Source organism: Curcuma longa, chromosome 12, assembly GCF_044706935.1.
Source record: "Curcuma longa cultivar G26 ecotype Majalengka, Jawa Barat chromosome 12, ITB_CL_G26_1.1, whole genome shotgun sequence".
Lineage (NCBI taxonomy): Eukaryota > Viridiplantae > Streptophyta > Magnoliopsida > Zingiberales > Zingiberaceae > Curcuma > Curcuma longa.
In genome coordinates, this window is record NC_133872.1 from 3895899 (window position 1) to 3915561 (window position 19663).

General features: G+C 38.6%; 3 protein-coding genes across 8 annotated transcripts in view; 2 read left to right on the top strand and 1 right to left on the bottom strand.

Annotated features, from left to right (window-relative positions):
* LOC141842749 (uncharacterized) overlaps positions 1–10327 on the bottom strand; it is a 32520-nt gene extending 22193 nt beyond the window's left edge. The window contains exons 1-4 of one of the 4 annotated variants that reach the window (XM_074730764.1): positions 10234–10327; positions 8867–8895; positions 8317–8731; positions 8076–8234 (exon numbers count right to left, since the gene is read on the bottom strand). In XM_074730764.1, the coding sequence (XP_074586865.1) occupies positions 8124–8234; positions 8317–8715 (510 nt within the window). In that variant the 5' untranslated portion in view covers positions 8716–8731; positions 8867–8895; positions 10234–10327 and the 3' untranslated portion in view covers positions 8076–8123. Of the gene's footprint in view, positions 1–8075; positions 8235–8316; positions 8732–8866; positions 8896–10233 lie in introns of those variants that run through there. The other 3 variants (XM_074730765.1, XM_074730762.1, XM_074730763.1) reach the window with 3 other exon arrangements.
* Positions 5640–7965, top strand: LOC141842748 (multicopper oxidase LPR1 homolog 4-like). The gene is given in 6 exon segments (XM_074730761.1): positions 5640–5719; positions 5819–5896; positions 5899–6099; positions 6219–7454; positions 7456–7689; positions 7778–7965. Coding segments are annotated over 6 exon segments (1869 nt in total). The 5' UTR covers positions 5640–5650; the 3' UTR covers positions 7829–7965.
* Positions 10328–10904: 577 nt separating the features above from the next.
* On the top strand, positions 10905–19407 carry LOC141843276 (uncharacterized). Of its 3 annotated transcripts, none has more exons than XM_074731334.1 (9): positions 10905–11032; positions 13995–14343; positions 14581–14662; positions 14831–14906; positions 15267–15353; positions 16532–16662; positions 17051–17291; positions 18222–18285; positions 18654–19407. In XM_074731334.1, exons 2-9 carry the CDS (start codon positions 14031–14033, stop codon positions 19229–19231), a joined length of 1572 nt encoding a protein of 523 aa, XP_074587435.1. In that variant the 5' UTR covers positions 10905–11032; positions 13995–14030; the 3' UTR covers positions 19232–19407. The 3 variants fall into 3 exon arrangements, with proteins under 3 accessions (XP_074587435.1, XP_074587437.1, XP_074587436.1); XM_074731336.1 differs by having other exon boundaries at positions 15270–15353; XM_074731335.1 differs by lacking the exon at positions 10905–11032 and adding an exon at positions 13744–13892.
* Positions 19408–19663: the final 256 nt, after the last annotated feature.

Here is a 19663-nt window from a genome sequence, read left to right on the forward strand (position 1 = left end):
ACCTTCGATCTATGTGTTTGATTGTTCTGCAGCAGGGATGATTGTCAAAACCTTTCTAGAGGTTTTTTTTCTTACCCAACAGATAGTATGCATTTGATTGTTATATTGACAAATAATTTGCTAATAGCCAGTATTTTGATGCATTTAAATCTTGTATGTTCTTATAGCGCCAAGATTGGAACACTTCTAGTTCTTCTGGTTCCTCATCAAAGGATTTTATTTTGCTTGCTGCTTGTGAAGCCCACGAGACTCTTCCTCAGAGTGTTGAATTTCTTGCTGATGTGTTCACATCCTGCCTCACTACATCCTGCCTCACTTATTTTGCTTGGCTTCAAAAGGGATAATGGTGGTTGAATTTTAAATCTTTACTCAGTATTCTTTTTTTATTTCTTTGTTGGGTTTGTCTTTATCCAATTTGAACAGTTGGGGTTTCATAAATCTAGTTTAATGAAGGCTAGGTAAGAAATTCATTGAATTATTGTCGCCTTCTATTGGAATCAATGTCAAAATCTTGTACTGACTTTGGTCATTGATTGGATTGGCAGTGACTTGGTTTTGGATTGTTTCACCCTTTTTATCTAATCTCACATAGTTTATTTTACTACAAAATAAACAATTATTTGTTTGATATTTAATTTTTCACAAGATTTTTGCCAGAACAAAGCTTAATCTTGACAGAGATTTATTGTGAATGGTTGATATGAGGCGTTGGAGGGGAATATTGGACTGCTGAAATTTGCTTGTCTAAACTTCCAGGTACCCTTCTTGCTTGCAGTCTAGATTTACAATTTGTGTGGTTGTTACTAGAATGCTGGCATACTTTATATAATTTCCATTTTTATGTCATTTCTATTTTTATGACAAATACTGGTGTTCATTTGGACCAAAATTCTTGCCCTTGATAAGGTATATGGTTATAAGTTGTGATATATTTTTTTTTGTCTGATTGAAATCATGTTGTAGAGTGGAGCAAAGGCATCCACAAGCCTGCCAATCTTGAGGTATTCCTATCAAGAGGTATTGGAAAGTTCAAAGTTCTTTCTAAGATTAACTTTGGTATGAAAATTTGTGAATATTTTCCTATTGTAGAGTGGAGCAGGAACTGCTGCTGATACAGAGGCAGCAACAGGTTTCAGCTATTGCATAAGTACGTTGAGAAGATAAAGGCATAAGATTTCTCCTTCTGTATAAAGAACAAAGAAAGCATGTTGTTCTGTTCGTTAAATATTAGCAATCTGAAGTAAAACCATTTGTATTACGATATTTGTATTTTGATATTTGTATTACGATATTTGTATTTTGATATGTGATGCAATGTTTATTGTTCTTATTATAAACAGTATTACGATATGTGATGCAGTGCTTAAAATTTGAATTACGATGTGTAAACAGGGAAATTCAGAAAGTTAGATTAAAAATTTTAAAAATATATATATTATTAGCGACGGAATTTATAATTCCGTCGCTAATAGCCGTTTAATTTTTTTGTGTTTTTAAAGTTTAGCGACGGAAATAAACGTATATTTTTTAATTTTTTTTATAAATCTAGCGACGGAAGTTATATTTCCGTCGCTACTTAGCGACGGAAATATAACTTCCGTCGCTAATAAAAACCCTATTTTTATTATTTTTATATAAGTTTAGCGACGGAAATATTTAATTCCGTCGCTAATTAGCGACGGAAAATTAAATGTCCGTCTCTAAAGTTTTGCGACGGGAAAAAATTCGTCGCAAAATAATTAGAGACGGATTAATTAATTGCGTCGCTAATTAGCGACGGAATTAAAAATTCCGTCGCTAAAGTGACGTCAACGACCAAAAAAATAGAGACGAGTTGTTTCCGTCGCTAATTCATCGCTATTTTCGGTTAGCGACCGATTAGAGACGGAAATATTCCGTCGCTATTCTCTGGTCTTTTTGTGGTGAACTCAAACAAGTTCGGCAACTTGACAGCTCGGTAGTTCGATCAAGTATGATTAGAATAATGGTGACTTAGCGAGATAAACTTGGGGTAGGGCCATATAGATGTGTCCTGCCAAACATGGAGCACCCGAATATTGACGGTGTCAATTCTCATCATTGCTACACAAAATAAATTAGTTCATAATCAATCGGTTAGGTGCCACTGACGCATCAAATGTCAATGTGGTCAATTTAATAGCACAGCAAAGATTCGTAACATGGCAAAAACCATGAGCACTTGAATTATTTTATGTTACTATGCATGATAATTAATTAAGACGAACGACAAGTAGTATTTTGTCTCTATTCTTCTCATTGATCCACCAAAAACAAGTTGTTATCTACCTGTTTGATTTTGACATGCAAGGTCATACATCTTCCGCAATCCCGAATCATTCAAAATAATCGTCAGCAAAGACTAAATCGATAATGACAAAATACTTTAATGAGTAGCGGGTCAGAGAAAATAGACTATCTGGATGATTTTATCTTGATAGTTGGTTAAAAAAATTTTCATATCTAGTGCCAATTTTTTTTGACAAAATAAGAGTCAAGTTGACTTATTAAGTCATTAGCAATTCATAAAAATGACAATTTAATTAATTATTTGGAAAATTAGAGATAAAAAATGATAGAAGAGCCCATTTTATAATCATAATAATTTTATCAATATTAGATCAGTTTTGATTAGATTACAATAATTTTGACTATAATTATTTAATAATTTTAATTAAAATTACTAGATATTTTTAAATAGAATATTATTTTTATCATAATAGAAACAAGGGACACTGTTTTTTATTTTTATTTTTGCTAAAAATTAAAAGGAAGACAAATTTAAAATAGTGTAATTCATCTAGGAAAATTTCTCATTCCTAAACAAAATACACACATTTATAAAAAATGTTCAATTTTAAAATTAAACAAAACTTTTATAATTTTAAAATATATACATTTGAATATTTTTATAAGATAATTTTACAATGTCTAATAACTACTCAAATAATAAATTAATTAATATTTTTAAAAAATAATCATGTTGATAAAAAGTAAAAAAATTTAAATGTATAAAAAAAATTTAAAACGCCCATTTTGAAAACTAGGGACGCCCATAGTTATTGCCTTCTTTGTTGAAACTGTTTTTCTTTCCTTTTCTTTTGTAGATTTTTTTTTATAAATAATGGAACTTTTCACTCTAAACCCTAAGTTTTTTTATTATCCAAATACTTCCAAAATTTCTCTCTTGAATTTTTTTTTTATCAAGTATAATTGTCAATTTATCAAAACAATATGCATAGACGGAGTCACATTTCTTCCTCGATTTTTTTATACGTCGTTTGAATAACTAGTGATATTAAAAAGTCACGTTAAGAATCATCTCATTTTTTTAAATTTTTTTATATGTTGGAACGTAGGATATGATCGTCCACCTCAAGATTAGTTGGATGTTAATATAAAAAAATAAATTCAAAAATGTTAGGAGGGATTTCAATTCATTCAAACTTATTTTTTTTGAACGACGACTAAACTAATCATTTTCACGTTAGTCATCACAAAATGGGGCCACCTCACAATTGTGTCCTTGCACTTGATAAAAATAAGATTAATAAAATAAATTAATGGTTTTCTCAGTCTATTTTCCTTGCCATAATAAATGAAGTAAAAGAAGGAATAAGAAGTCAATGTTTATCCAAAAAAGTTAAAAAAACATTTTTTAAAATATATATTGTCAAAAAAATCCTATTTATTTATTTATATCGTAAAAAAATATCCTTCTATAATTTATTTTAAAAATAATAAAATAGTTTTTTAGAGAATCTCCAATGCAGCTGTTAATGAGGGTGCTATAACACCTTTCCACTTGAACGCGTTCAAATGATAGTGGGATGGGTCAGCTCTTTAGCTGTCTCACCCCACATGCAATTTTTTTTAATTTTTTTAATTATATTTATTAAACGGTTAATTTTAATGGCTATTAACAGTTAGTTTTAATTTTTATTAAAAAATTATAAATTTTAAAATTTAAAATTAAAAAATAACTAGTTTTTTAATGATTATTTTTTAAAATGTATTTATTTAATATATATAATTTTAAGATGATTGAGTGGATAGTGGGACTCATAAATAATGAGCGTTAATGTTAAAAGGAATGTGGGTAAAAAAGAAGGTATGTTGTTATAATGAGTATGTGGTAGTGGATTCTATACTTTTTAATGAGGTGGAGAGTGTTATAACGAGAATGGGTTGTGGATGTCCTTAGCTAAATTAAAACGGCTTTAAAATAGTAATTTTAATTAAAAATAATTTAAAATTATATCATTTTAAGCAGCTTTTATAAAAGTTCGATAGTGGAGCATAATAAAATATTTCATATATTAAATTATAAAGGACTATTATTTTAATAATAAATAAATACGAAGTATTGGGATTCCTTTAGTGTCATTTTAATATTAAATTATTTATGCTCTCAATCGTGCCTACGTACCCATCCCATGATGTAGTTATAATGGAATAAAATATGATCAAATAAATAAAGTATTTATCTTTAGGAATAATTCAGAGAAAATTAGGAGTGTCAAAAAAAATCCGATCAGTCAATCTGATCGATCCGAAAATTATAATATTAATTAGATTCGGAGATTTTTGAATTCGGGTTGAAATTTTTGAGATTGAATTAGATTCGACGGATCAACTTACATCAAATTTAAGATTTATGAGTTTTTAAAGATTAAATGAAAGTTTATTTTAAAATTTTAAATATTTTATGCAGGACAGTCAATAGTAATTGAATGTTAAGACAATGATAAAATATTAATATAAAAATAAATATTTATTAAAAAATAGTAAAAAAAGTTTTTTCTATGTCGGTGGGATTATTCGGATTGATTGAGTTATATGAATTTGAATTTAGATTTATGATTTCCAGATTGAGTTTGAATTTGGATTATTGAGACTTTTTAATATTATTTTTGTTTAATCTTAAAATTATTTATCTAATATAAAAATATATATTTTTTTAAAAAAAAATAGAATCTGTCATTCTAGCGGTCACACATGGTCGGTCTCATAAAAATGATAAATCTCAGTCAGTCTCATGGACTCAATCCCTGGGGTGGCCAGTCCGGTCCCACGGAAGTTTTCCACCGACCACCAGGGTAAATCGAAAAATACATACGGCGGTCAATCCAGATGCCCAACATCCTTTGATTGCGTTTCCCATTTGGAAGAAAATTCTTGCAAATACGCCGTAGCTGGGGATCGAACTGCGGGTCCCTAGGTCATAACCCAGATGTCCTACTGTTGCACCATTGCCCTGGGGATCACATAGTCGATCTCATGATTATTTATGAGGAGGTAAATCGAGAAGTTGCAGACATGGTCAGTCTCATGATTATCTATGAGGAGGTAAATCAAGAAGTTGTAGTTGATGATGGAGGACGATATTGTTTGGCTTCGCCATCGTTGAGATTCAAATTTTTGTCCTCTTTTGTAATTCTGTTCTATCGTAACCAACTCAATTATGTTCTGGAAGTTAAAAATAAAAACTAAATAAATAAAAAATATTCTTGCACTGTATATTCATGATTTTAACCAAATGAGTACCCAAATTCAAAGTGTGTGTTCCTCGAACTTTCCCATGAGGACGGACTGAAATGAAAAGTCGGCAACTGGTGGAGGCTGTTATTCGATGCCCTCTCCCTTTAAAGGAAGAAGCAACCCAAGGACTTGTGAACAGCACACGCCTGTCTTTCTTAAGGTGTGCGAGGATACTTAATTTTTAGCAATTAATTTAGGTTTTGACATCAATATTAATTATTATTGTAGATTAATCTCGTTTTTTGTGCTAATTTTGCAGCTGATTGGAACGATGCCCAGCCAGTGCATGCAAATGCCTCTTCTTCTTCTTCTTCTTCTTCTTCTTCTTCTTCAAGTCCTCTAGTGACACTCGCCGGAGGTAAAACCCCAGCGGCCACGCCGCCGCCGGCGACGTCGCAGGGTCTTCAGAACGTGGCTAGGTCGCTGCAAATGTACGTGGACCCACTGCCGCAGATGCCCAAAATCTATGGCTTCGCTGTCCAAGGAGGATCACGCCCTTGCCCTGTTCCTCTCACCATTGGCATGTACTACAAAACTTGGGTAAATAAATATCTCGAATTTATTTTTTATTTTTTATTTTTTATTTACAAGAATCAGAGAAATTATTATTAGAAAACAGGGCAGTTTTAATTTAATTTGTGCTGTATATAATAATGCAGAAATTCCACCGGGATTTGCCGCCGACGCCGGTGTTTGTCTACGGCACCAGCTCCGCCGCCGCCACCTTTCCCGGCCCCACCATCGTCGCCCGCCACGGAGTGCAGCTGCCGGTGACGTGGGAGAACCACTTGCCCGACCACCACATCCTCCCCTTCGACCTCACCGTCCCCACTGCCTCTCCCAAGTCCGGCGGCGTCCCTACCGTCGTCCACCTGCACGGCGGCGTCCACCCGCCGCAGTCTGATGGTAGCGCCTTCGCCTGGTTCACCTCCGGGTTTCGGGAGGTGGGCCCCAAGTGGACGCAGAGCACCTACACGTACCCCAACGTGCAGCCGGCCGGCAACCTGTGGTACCACGACCACGCCCTCGGCCTCACCCGCGTCAACCTCCTCGCCGGCCTGCTCGGCGCCTACATCATCGAGAAGCCAGACATCGACTACCCCCTCGATCTCCCCGCCGGCGACCAGTACGACCTCCACTTAGTCATCGCAGACCGGAGCTTCAACATCGACGGCTCCATCTACATGAACTCCACGGGGAACAACCCCTCCATCCACCCCCAGTGGCAGCCGGAGTATTTCGGCGAGGTCATCACCGTCAACGGCAAAGCATGGCCCTTCCTCGCCGTACAACGCCGGAAGTACCGCTTCCGCATCCTCAACGCTAGCAATGCCCGCTACTTCCGTCTAGCGCTCTCCAACGGCCTCCCCTTCTACGTCGTCGGCTCCGACTCCTCCTACCTCTCCGCGCCAGTGAAGACGCAGACGGTGCTGCTCGCGCCGGCGGAGATAGCCGACGTGGTGATCGACTTCTCGCAGGCCACGACCGCCTCGGCGGAGCTGGTCAACGACGCGGCCTACCCCTTTCCGACGGGGGACCCTGCAGCGGGGACGCTAAGCGGCAAGGTGATGAAATTTGACATACTCCCGGTGGGGCGGACACCGTCGCCGGACACATCTAAGGTGCCACCCAAGTGCGTGACGTACGCCGCGGCGAACACGACGGGCAGCGTGGTGAAGACGAGGTACATCACGATGTACGAGTACGAGAGCCCGGCGGGGACGCCGACGCACCTGTACATCAACGGGCTGAGGCTGGAGGATCCGGCAACGGAGACGCCCAAGTCGGGGACGACCGAGCTGTGGTACGTCATCAACTTGACCAACGACAACCACCCGCTGCACATCCACCTGGGCATGTTTCAGGCGATCCAAGCTACAGAGCTACTGAACCTGGAGGGCTTTCCAGAGCTGCATGACGGCGGTCAACGACGCCGTCAAGTGCAACGTGACGGCGCACGCAGTGGGGAACGTGGTGACGCCGCCGGAGCACGAGAAGACCTGGAAGAACGTGGTGAAGATCGCGCCGGGCTACATGACCAGCGTCGTCGTCGCCTTCAAGCTCGTCGACACCAATCAAAACTATCCCTTCGATGCCACAGCAGAGCCCGGATACGTTTACCATTGCCACGTCAGCCCCTCTCTCTTTCCTATTTTTAAACAAAAAAAATAGTATTTAAATTAAAATTAATTAAGATTATTAAAATTTTGATTTGCAGATATTGGATCACGAAGACAATGCCATGATCCGTCCATTGATACTGCTTTGAAGGACTATACATCACCGTGGGAGAACATTTCATCTAGTTGTTATTAATAATCATTGTTGTATTTCATTATCAATTTATTGTTCTTGAATGTAATTTATTTACAGCCATTAAGGCCAGTGCACTTGTTTGTTACTCGAGCATATATCCACAGTCCTAAAATCCATATCAAAATTACACTATACGTTCAATCATTTGTTTTGGATCAAATTTCACTAGCGCACAAACACAGTAACCCATCAGTGACCACCAATATAACACTTTCAATCAAGCTTTAGGGTGGAGAAGTATCGAATTCTCATTGAGTTGAATAACTTGTGCCGCTTGAGCTTCCTTCTTGAGGGGCAAGATCATGACTGCCATCAGCCACGGCAGGTTCAGTTGGATACTCGGTTCCATCATCATCGCTCTACAATAAGCCATTAGATTAGTTGTGAGCATGCTGCCAGTTTCTAAAGCCTTGAAACTAGATAATGAAGAAAAAAATATACCTCGAGCTGCTGCAGAACATCAATTGTATCGTTGAAATCGCCTTGGTTTATGGCAAGCAAATCGGCAAGATAGTCCAAAGAGATATCAGGAAACATCGACGAAAGACGCTCGAGTGTCGCACTGGGATTGACCAATTTACTGAGCTCATCTGAGAAGGTGTCATCAAGGTGTTGGTCGACTTTTGAGGATGATTCACCAGAGATATCCAGTTTTCCAAAGCTCTGAATGTCGTAGTAGAAGGAATCCAAGAGCTGAGGATCTAAAGACTTCTCAATAGCCTCATTATTTCCAGGAGGACCAGTTGTTTCCTCTGAAGCCTCAACTCTTGTTTCAGACTGAATTTTCGAGATAGGTACATAAGGTGTAGCAAAAGGGTTCAAAGAGGACTTTCCTTGCATTGTTTTTTTTTACAGGCTGAAGAATTTTCAATGAAAAACACAGTCAAGGAAAATTTATTTAATCAAAGATAGATAGCAAATAGGATGTTGCCATCCATGGGCAACATCCTATTTAGACAGGGTTTATAACAAAAAAGTTAGCAGAAATAACCAAAAGCTGGGTGGGAGAAAACTCTGAACCTGGACAGATAGAAAGCAAAAGTTACAAGAAGCTAAATATTACATAACATTGAAACTCTTTGAAGTTAGAATTAGTCGATCACAAGCATTGTATTAAGAATGTTTCACGGCCATGACTCTGTTGTGGTGGACAATCACAAAGACAGAATGAAAAAAACATGAAAGCATAACAGATAATGAGGATGTTTTACTCAATGGTAAGATGTGAAAATGAACAAGTATATTCAATATGGCTATATGGTGGACAATATTGAACAGAAAATACTGCAGTGGATAAGCATAAAACGTGGAAATTATGAATCCAGTAAGTATTTCGTTATAGGAAATTTCAATAGGAATGCTACTATGAAGTTTGGTATTTGCCCCAGTAAATCTCCAGTAAGGTTCCTAATTGTATTTTCTATTCCCCAAAAACTCATCCATACAAAGCATTCATCTTCCTGTTCATGCCATTTGACTTAACTATCACAATTCATTTTGATGAAAACTTTATGATGATTCCGGGAAATGATCAAAGACAATTCTCCGCCCAAAGAAAGTCGCAAGAACCAAATCAAGTATTTCGTTATAGGAAAGGTTCCTAATTGTGTTTTCTTTTCCCCAAAAACTCATGCATAAACCCTCTATCATCCTGTTCATGCCATTTGACCTAACTATCACAATTCATTTTGATGAAAACTTTATGATGATTCCGGGAAATGATCAAAGACAATTCTCCGCCCAAAGAAAGTCGCAAGAAGCAAATCAAGTATTTCGTTAAAGGAAAGGTTCCTAATTGTGTTTTTCTTTTCCCCAAAAACTCATCCATAAACCCTCTATCTTCCTTTTCATGCCATTTGACCTAACTATCACAATTCATTTTGCAGAAAACTCTATCACGACTCCGGAAATCATGAAAGACAATTCTTCGCCCAAAGAAAGTCGCAAGAAGCCAAAAACAATTAATACCACAATCCATTGGGTACACCTCGATACCAAGCACAGCACCGAACTTCCTCCTCGCCTCCCTATCTTTTTCTACATTCATTTTACACTCGAATTCAATTTTGTAGGGCATTCTTCCCAACTTTCCCCAAAAACAGAAAACAAAAAGAAATCGTTTGCCCCCAATGAAGAAAACTCTATATCTTGAACGACCTAATGACCATAATACTTGCACCCCGAAGACAAACAAGTTGAGTCCATATACAATTAGATTCTTTGCGGGAGATCGCCATGGCGTAGAGATAAGGACGAATCGGAACAAACTCCAACAGCAATGAAAACCCCCGAAAAATCCATAGAAAAAAGCTTCTCGAAACAAACTCCAACAGCAGGAAAGACCCGATCGGAACGCACCTCCAAGTGGAAATCCCTCTGCGTTCAGATCTCCGCTGCGTTCGCTTCCTCCGTCGCGTCGCACGAGAATCGGTATCGCCGGAGGGAATCGACGGCTTTATTCGCAGCGGCTTTATTTGGGGAGGCGGAGGTCGACCGCAGCGGCTTTATTTGCAGAATTAAAGAAACGACTTACGACCGTTGGATTAGAGGAACCAACGGTATTGATCTTTCTTATAAAAGTGTGAAACTTATTAGTCTTCAAATCATGTATTTGGGCTAAGTTAATCCCTGATTAGTCTTTTAATTATTCTTTATCACTAATGCCCTTATAAAATTAAACATGTACCAATAAATAACTCATAAAGGCACTCCTAATTATCTTTTTTAAAAATCCCTTTTAAACAAAAGTTAACATAGATTTTGTTTTTTATCCCAAAACTATTCTTATTCTAAATACATCAATTTTTAATTCAACTTGATAGAAAATTATATATAGGATATTTTATATTAAATAATTGTTACATTAATTTAATATATATATATATTTATTAATTTAAAATCATTTTAATTAAATTTAAGCATTGTTAACTAATGTAATTATTTTTTAAATATAAAAGCATTTTTATATATAATATGTTTTATCTTTATTTTGACTGATCTGACTAGGTAAGGATTGAAAAACGTGGCACTTGCATACAAATTGCGATTAGGTTCGATGCTCACCCGAGCGTCTTCTTGTTTCCATATCAGGTAATCCGGCGGCGAAGCACGGCGGAAGCGGACGGGAAGTCGCTACTTTTTCCGCCACCGATCTCAGGTTCGCTCTCCTCTCTCTCGTTTGATTCCTCGGTTGAGCCATTGGCTTCCGAAGCCTTTTTCGGGAGCTCGGATTTGTAATCGCTTCTACCTGACTGTGCTCCTCGCCTTTGTCGCAAGACCCCGATCTCCGTCGCCTCTTAAGATCCGCCGGTTCATCTTTGTACTCCCGATTATTCTGTGTGCATACTGTTTTCTGATTGCTCTGTGATCCGAAGGTTTCGCGTGCCCTTTCTTGAGTATTTTTTGTCAATACAGAACCCTAACATTTGTCCCGATGATTCAATTTCTGTGACTGTGTTATTTAGGAATGATATGCATTCACGTAGCCAGGATCTTCGGCGTCATTCATCCTTCTCGTTTGTCGATGTTTGTCACTCGAATCAACTTTACTCTGATTTGGCTTGCGCATATAGGGCTAGACTGGATTGCTTCTTCTGATTTGATTGCTTTTTTACAATATTGTCAGTTACCTGTGTGGCACTCGCTGATGATCTTGGGTTCTAACTTCCGACCCGAGACAGGGGTGATATTGAATCCTTCGCCAGCGGATGGTGATTGTGAGCGTGAGCACTGGCTATACAGTGGATAGGGAAGGCGTTAGTGGGATTACGACAGTTGTTAGAATAGGCGTTTGAGTAGTATTTGGTGCGCCAATTTCATTAATAGATTGCTAAGTGCATGAAGCTGGCTAGCCAAATCGCCAAATGCTTGTTGGTTGATTGTTGTTGACTCAGATGCCAACAAACGTTGTCTCCAAACTTGATATGAACATCAGTGTTAGTTCGTTATAGTTGTCACCATTCGTGGCATTTGATTGGTGGTGTGGATTGTTGAACCTTAAGTTTGTTTAATGTGCTCAAGAATTTGATCCCTGGGCACATCTCTTGATCTCAACGAGGCTCTCCTAGTGCCAAATGTATGAAATTCGTTTAGGGGGTCAGTACTGAGCTTTGCCACAAGAGGAGATCATATCCTGGATTGGACTGGCTCAGAAGATTCCTCCCTTAAAACCAAGCATGAATCGGTAATTTCCCTAGAAAACTGGAATAGGCTCAATAGGATCCATTTTCGATGCCAAAGTCAACCCCATATTACAAGAATAAGTGAGTTAGGGTAGCAATGCCTAGTGTATCCGGCAGACAAGACTCACTATTAACTTTGGTACAATAGGTTGACAAGCTTGACTTCCTTACCTTAAGGGTTGATGTGGGTTATCAACAACAATTAGATAGGCCAATGATATCAATGGACACTAATGATCAACATGCAAGAGGTCGACTGCAGGAGTCAACCATCTCTGTTTTGAAGGTTCTAGAATTCTCATTCTGGACTAGCAAGTTGTATCAATTTATGGTATCTACATAGTGGCCATTCACACCCAAACAGATTAAGGACCTTGAACTATTATGATTTGCTGGAACATGTCCCCAGCAGCTGTGTTGTTACCATGGCAGAATACTGCTTTCATAATTTCACGCTGACTTTTACATGTAATGAAGAAAAATTTCTCTTAATACTTAATGTTGCGGTCTAATTCCGTGGATGATCAAGCCACCAGTCAACGAACGTGTTGACGTGTACGCTTCCTCGAAGATAGTTGTCGGAATGGATGGAAACACCTGCAAATCACTCCAAAAGAGAGTTAAAATGACACCGGAGATGGATCTTGACAAATCACTTCGACGCTTAAATTAGGATTTTGCGTGAAGAAGGAGATTAAGAGCTTGGGGAAATTAGGGTTTTGTGTGCATACGTGTGCCCTTAGGTATGAGCAACCTTTTATATAGTTATTAATGTGTCCGATCTCTGAAACATAAACATGTGTTTATTGTTTGTTCTGAAATACGTGCTACCATTTATGGTGTATTCTGATATACGCACTCCCGTTGTTCATGTCTTCCAGGATACTTTCCTTGCTTTCCGGGAGAAACAATCTTAGGGTTTCATGGTCTTACGAATGAACCGGCCTGATGAACTCAACCTAGAACTGGACAAAGAGAGATCCAAGGTTGAGATTAGGTCGGCGCATGAGGCCGAGCAGAGGCTGAGGTTGAGACCTGAAACCTAGTAGAAGTCGGCGTCCGATGCTAAGATGAGATCGGCGCATGATGCCGAGCAGAAGTTGAGGTCAAGACTTGAGACTGAGTAGAGGTCGAGGTCGGCGTCCGAGATTGAGATGAGATTGACACATGAGGCTGAGCCAAAGTCGAGATTGGAACTTGAGACCAAGTAGAGGTCGAGGTCGGTGTCCAAGATTGAGATGAGATTGGTGCATGAGGTCAAGCAAAGGTCGAAGTCGGGATCCGAGACTGAGAAAGGTCGAGGTCGAGGTCGACGCTCGAGGCTTGAGGTCAAGGTTGAGATCCGAGATTGAGCAGAGATCGAGGTCGAAACTCGAGGTTTAAGGTGGAGATGAGATTGACACGTGAGGCCAAGTGGAGGTCGAAGTCGGGATCCAAGATCGAGCGGAGGTCAAGGTCAGGATCTGAGACTTGAGGCTGAGATGAGATCGGCACGTGAGGCCGATTAGAGGCTAAGATAAGGACCGAGGCCAAGGTTGAAGTAGCCGCTTGAGGATGAGGATGTCAGCTTGCTATCATTGATTTTGACTGATAACCCTACACTCGTTTGGATCTTGCAGGCCATGTGGTAGCTGTAGGCTTCCGCCGTATCACATAACAAGTGTACTAGAGCTTAATTTTGGGAACTTCTATTGCAGGAAGTTCTTAAACTGCATGTTCAGTCACGTTCACGGGTAACCATCATTCAGATTCTTACGTGATGAAAAAGAATGGCTCTATCCTCAAGGAATGATTGATTCATTAGATCTATGCTTACTGATAATATGCAAGTCAATGGTAGAAGTCAATCACTATTTAATCTTCCAGTTATCTTATTTTGTCGTTTGTATCTCTTAGTAGAATGTTCTTTGATACCCCATCTTATGTTGTCATATACAGGATTCTTTTATTTGGTAAAACGCCTAGTGCCAGAAGATGGAATCTGATGATTTCATTGGCCTTGAACCATCTCCTGCAAGTGAAAACCATGACAAAGGTAATGATGATCGTTCAGAGAATCACGATGATTCTGCAGGACATGGTGTAGAAGGAGATGATCCTAATGTGCTGGATATGGACATTGAAGAAGGCATAACCCCACAGCCCTCCATTCTGTATGAGAGAGCTGAGTTATTTGGTCACACAACAGCAGAACAAGTGAAAGCTAGGTCCAATAAAGACATGGATTCAGGCAGTGACGCTAAAATAGACGGTGCAGCTACCAACAACATTGTGAACGATGAAAGTTGTATCCTATTAGTGGTTATGCTTTTTCTTCTTTTAATACAAGTACTATCCTTGAATCATTTATGGGCAATTGTGCAGATTGATTTGCCATTATCATTATGAAAAAATAATTATAATTTTCTGTCTTCTGAGAAATGGTGAATGATAGTTCTTGTGCAAATGCAACATCACTGTCTTGTTTTTGTAAATTCTTAACTTTTTTTTCTTCTTACTTTTCCCTCCCTAATTGGGGTCGTAGCTATAACAGGAGGGAAAAGAGCTCAAAATGCTCACGTTGAGAAGCAACCATATGTCCGTGTAATTTTTAACTCATTGACAAGGTTGGCGTAGAAGGAAATCACTCTAATGCAATATATGATCTCACAATTCATGTTTCGGAAAGGCATATATATACCATTTTAAAAAAAAGAAATTAAAAGAATGATTCATTTATGGATGCTTTGCATACAAAAAGTTATAGAGAATGACTTGTTTCTACTATACTGCAGAGAAAGCAAAAGGAAGCTGATGGAACTCATGAAGCAGTGGTCTCAGTGGCAGGCGGAGAACCAGCTTTCATCAAGTGTAATAGTCTTTCTGCTTTATCCTGATTGTATCATGGAGCTGCATATATCTTTACAATTATTTGTAATTTTTGAAGGTAAGTTTTAAAGCCTAATTGACTTGTAAAATTCCAAACAATCATCAAATGCAGGAGCTACATTTCAATCGCTAAAATTGTTGGGTGAACAAAAATGCACTGCATAAATACCCAAGTGAATAATCTCTTTGAATATTCTTCATTATTATTTTTTTGATGGAGTTCACTGTTTTGCTTTCTGGCACTGCCATTTGCATCATTTCCAGAAGAATCATGAATATGGTTTATCCAAATATGACGGCTAAGGAAGCTTTTTTTATCCAGTTTTCTTGCTCATCTCTTAGCAGGCAACTGGAGATGCATCCTTAGAAGATGGTGAAGAGACATATTTTCCAGCAGTATGTGTTGGCTCTAAGAAGTTGAATACAGTGGTAAATACAGATAAACCTTTCATAAATGTACCTATATTTTGTCAGCACAAGCGTATATGATTTATTTTTAGTTGCTTCATAAATGTTACTATGTTTTATTATTACAAGTGAATATGATCTATTATTAGTTGCATGACTTGAGTTATACTGAAAGGTCCACCTAGCTATATATCCCTACATAAGGTTCAATGATGATATAAAGTCCATATAGCCAACTCCAAATGGTTGGGACTAAGTTTATTGTTGTAGTTTTAGATGTATTTAACTTGATACTTTGTGCTCTGTGTTCCAGTTTGGAACTGCCGGATAAGGTATGACTTGAGTGAATTATGATATATATATATATATATATATATATATATATATATATATATATATATATATACACACGAGTTTGATATTCTGCGCGACTCTCTTTCGTGCGTGCCTGTGCGCGACACAACGATCCACCGTCCATCACGCGATCATGCGCAGATTCTGACCGTCCAAATGTGGGAATGCATAGTGTTGACGCGCGACCCCCGCCGCTACTACTGCGTCGTCCGACCACCGTTGGCCACCGGCTTGGGCGCGATCGACCCGCCGCTCGCCGGCGCGTTGGGCATCGGATTCTGACCGGATTGTGGTCGGAATCCGACGCAATTTGGCCGGAAACGCGGTCGGCAGTGGCGTGCGCCGGTTTCCGACCAAATCGCGGCCGGATTCCGACCAAATCGCGGTCGGAGACCAGCAGAGGAAGGACCGCCGTTGAACGTCGGTCCTTCCTCGACCGGTCTCCGACCGCGATTTGGCCGAAAACGGCGCGTGCCACTATCGGTTGTGTTCTGGCCAAATTGCGCCGGATTCCGGCCACAATCCGACCGGAATCCGACGCTGGCCGAAGCGTTGTCGAGTGACGCGTCGATCGGGCTTGGCCCGGCGGCCGGCGGTGGTCGGACGGCGCGGCGAGGGCGACGGCAATGGCGATGGGTCGGCTGTGTCGCGCACGGGTCGCGCAGAATATCAAAGCTCATATATATATATATATATATATATATATCATTTTGGCTTTTATCATTGTGAATAACATTTCCATCTGAAATAACATTCTCATTTTTCTTTACTATTTTCTCCAAATTTCTTATTATCCTCCTAGTCATCATTTAAAGTTTAACTTTCTTTCTTCTTTTGCATGGAAGACTTTTTGGATAGATAACCAAGCAAGACAAGAGGTGGATAAAAAGAAAGCGTTATTCGAAGCTGAAGTTCCTTTCTATGACAGGGTGTATACTTTAGGCTCAAATACAGTTGATGGTTCAAGTGATGGAGGGTACAAACTTTATCTCCTTAATAGAGTTTGTTGTAAAGATCTAGAGTTTCTACTATCTCTGCTGTTCTTTATTAACAAAATACCTTTATGCATTGTTCGCTGTAAAATTCATATATATATATGCATGCATATGTACATACACTCACTTTTGCTTCAATCTGTTTTGTAAATTTTTGAAATGTGCCAACTTGAGATGTTTGTAAGTTAATATAATTGTCATATCTAACTTCTCTTCCTTCTCTACTTTAAAATTGCAGATCTATTTTATGTTCAGAAGTTCTCAATAATACATACAATCAGATATTTCTGTTAACTTTGCATTGTCTTCTGCTTTCCAATTATCTTTTGTTAAGTTACAAGATGCATAGCTTTGCCATGCTATTTGCAGGATTGAGATATCAGAAGCTTCTCGATGTTTCAATTGTGGCTCGTATAGCCACTCGCTAAAGGAATGTCCAAAGCCACGCGATCATGTTGCAATCATCAACGCTCGCAAGATGCATAGTAGTTCAAGACGAAATCCAACTGACCGTGCACAAGCTCGGTATCATCAAAAAACTCCTGGGAAATTTGATGATTTGCGAGCAGGAGTTCTTGGACCTGAAACACGAGAATGCTTGGGGATTGGGGTAATAGTCAAGTCTTTTTATGATATTGTTGGTTAGCTGTGGCATTTTATTGTTTTGACATATCTCTTGGTTGTGCTGATGTACTCTTGTTTGTGCCAAGGTACTAATGAGATTCTGTTCTTTGATTTTGATTTTGGCTGTTTAAGCAACCTTAGTTGCCATTAGTTTTTTCTAACTGTTGGTTCTCCTGTCTTATACATATAGATGATGAATGAGTCATTAATCTGCATAAGACCGTGTCTACTTGGGTGGAGAGAGAGTGGGAAATAAAAGGACAATGGCAGGGAAGAGAGGAGGGGAAAAGGGAGATATTTACTCTTTTTTTTTTGTCACTTGAAAAGCTTCTATCATTCTCAAGAAATAACACAAAGTTAATCAATCTGTTCACTACTTTTCTTCTTTTCCTCTCTTCCATATACTTTTGAACCAAACCAAACCAAAAATGAGGAAAGGAATCCCAAATTGCTCCCTTCCTCTCTTCTACTTTTCCATTTTCTACCCAACTAGGCATGGGAATCTGTCTGGTTTCCTTCCTTTCTCTTTATTTTGACTCCCTTTTCATCAAGTAGACATGCCATAAAGAAGATGATATGAAATTGTCTTTTAGTACGTCAATGACTCTGTAATTTTTTTGCTTTTATTCCAAGGTTCGCATGTGCAACATTTTTCTTTTCCCGAACAAATGATTTTATTTTTTTAAATTAAAGCTTCAGTGATGCGCTGTCTTCATAATGTGTTTGAGTACAAGATAAGTTTGATTTCTTCTGTTGTTTTCATTCTTCACAGTTAAAGTTTTGCTGCAGTTTGAACATATGCTTCTTTTAATGTCATTCAATCATACTGGCGTTTAATCTCTCTATATTACAAAAGCTCGTGTGCTTATTTCCATGCAGTGGTCTTCATTGCCTTATATCCATTGATTTTATACAGGAACATGATCCACCGCCTTGGTTTCATCGGATGCGTGAAATTGGATACCCTCCTGGATACTTAGGTAAATATTCTAGGATGCAATTTACATAAATATTTTAGGATGCAATTTACATGAGGGCAAATTGATTTTGCTTGTTTATATCCATTGTGGCCTGTGATACTTAATGCTGAAACAGAACATTTGTAAAAACTGGAGAAGGCTTATTAGTATAATCATGTTGATATATTTTGTCACCCACAATGAATGTTGATACAAAATTGAAATACCTAAAATACGAAAGGTAAGGTGTTATGAGAAAGCGAAAGAGTTAATGCGTCTCTGTGGGTGAGGAAAGATTAGAGATACCAAGCTTGAGAGCATAGATTTCTGTAATCTGATATTATTTTTGTTCATGTTTTTTTTCTTTTGGTGCAATTTTATTCCAAAAGATGATGACGACGAGAACCAGCCTTCTGGAATCACCATCTTTGATGACGAGGAGACGAAGGAAAAGTTTGAAGAAGGAGAACTTCCAGAAGAGGGAGAACTTCCAGAACGGAGTGAACCTGAACCTCCACCGAAAAAGATGACTGTGGCCTTTCCTGGCATAAATGCACCTATTCCAGATAATACCGATCCCAAGCTTTGGGCTGCTCCACCCACTGCCTCAGGTTCCAACTCATCGAGAAGTCGAGTCCATCGATCCAACCATTCTTACCACCATGAGCAAAGGTGGTCTTCAGATGTGCGGGATGACAGCATGCTCAACTTAGATCATAAGCTCCCTTCCTCACACCGAGGTTATTCACCAAGGTATAGCCCTTACGATCACAACTCCAGACGGAGGAGCCCAAAGTCATCCGAGAGAGGGTGGAGGAGCCCCCCGTCTCATGAAAATTCAACAGCCAACACTATCAGGAGCCATGAGCATTGGAGCAATGAGAACTCGAGCAATCAGAACTCAGACGTTTCCTCGCAAGAGTGGCACGAGGAGCTTCATCATCACCACCACCATCGTCAGAGGTGAATTGTTAGACATTTTTATATTCTTGTCATCCATTAGCACCCTCAAGAATGAGCGTTTCCATCTTATTTGTATGAAAAGGGAAATGATCGGACTATAACTTTGTGGATTTGGCTACTGTTACAACAATGTTGTGCTAATTCTAATAGTAATAAAATGTCGCTAATATTAGCAGTACTCTGTTCTGATGCGTGTTAACAGCCATATAACCAACTGTGATTTGGTGAAATTATTTTGTTCATTATTTAGTTATCATATCTTGTGATTCTTTGCTATTTTATTTCCGTTATTGTATTTTTTAATATGTTCATTTCTTTATTAATCATATGTTCTAACCTTGCATAGATAGGGCCAAAACTTTACAATGGTAATGGTAATGATTTTTTCATCAATTAACAGTGTGTTCGTTTTTAACTTTCTCCTATTGAACTTCAT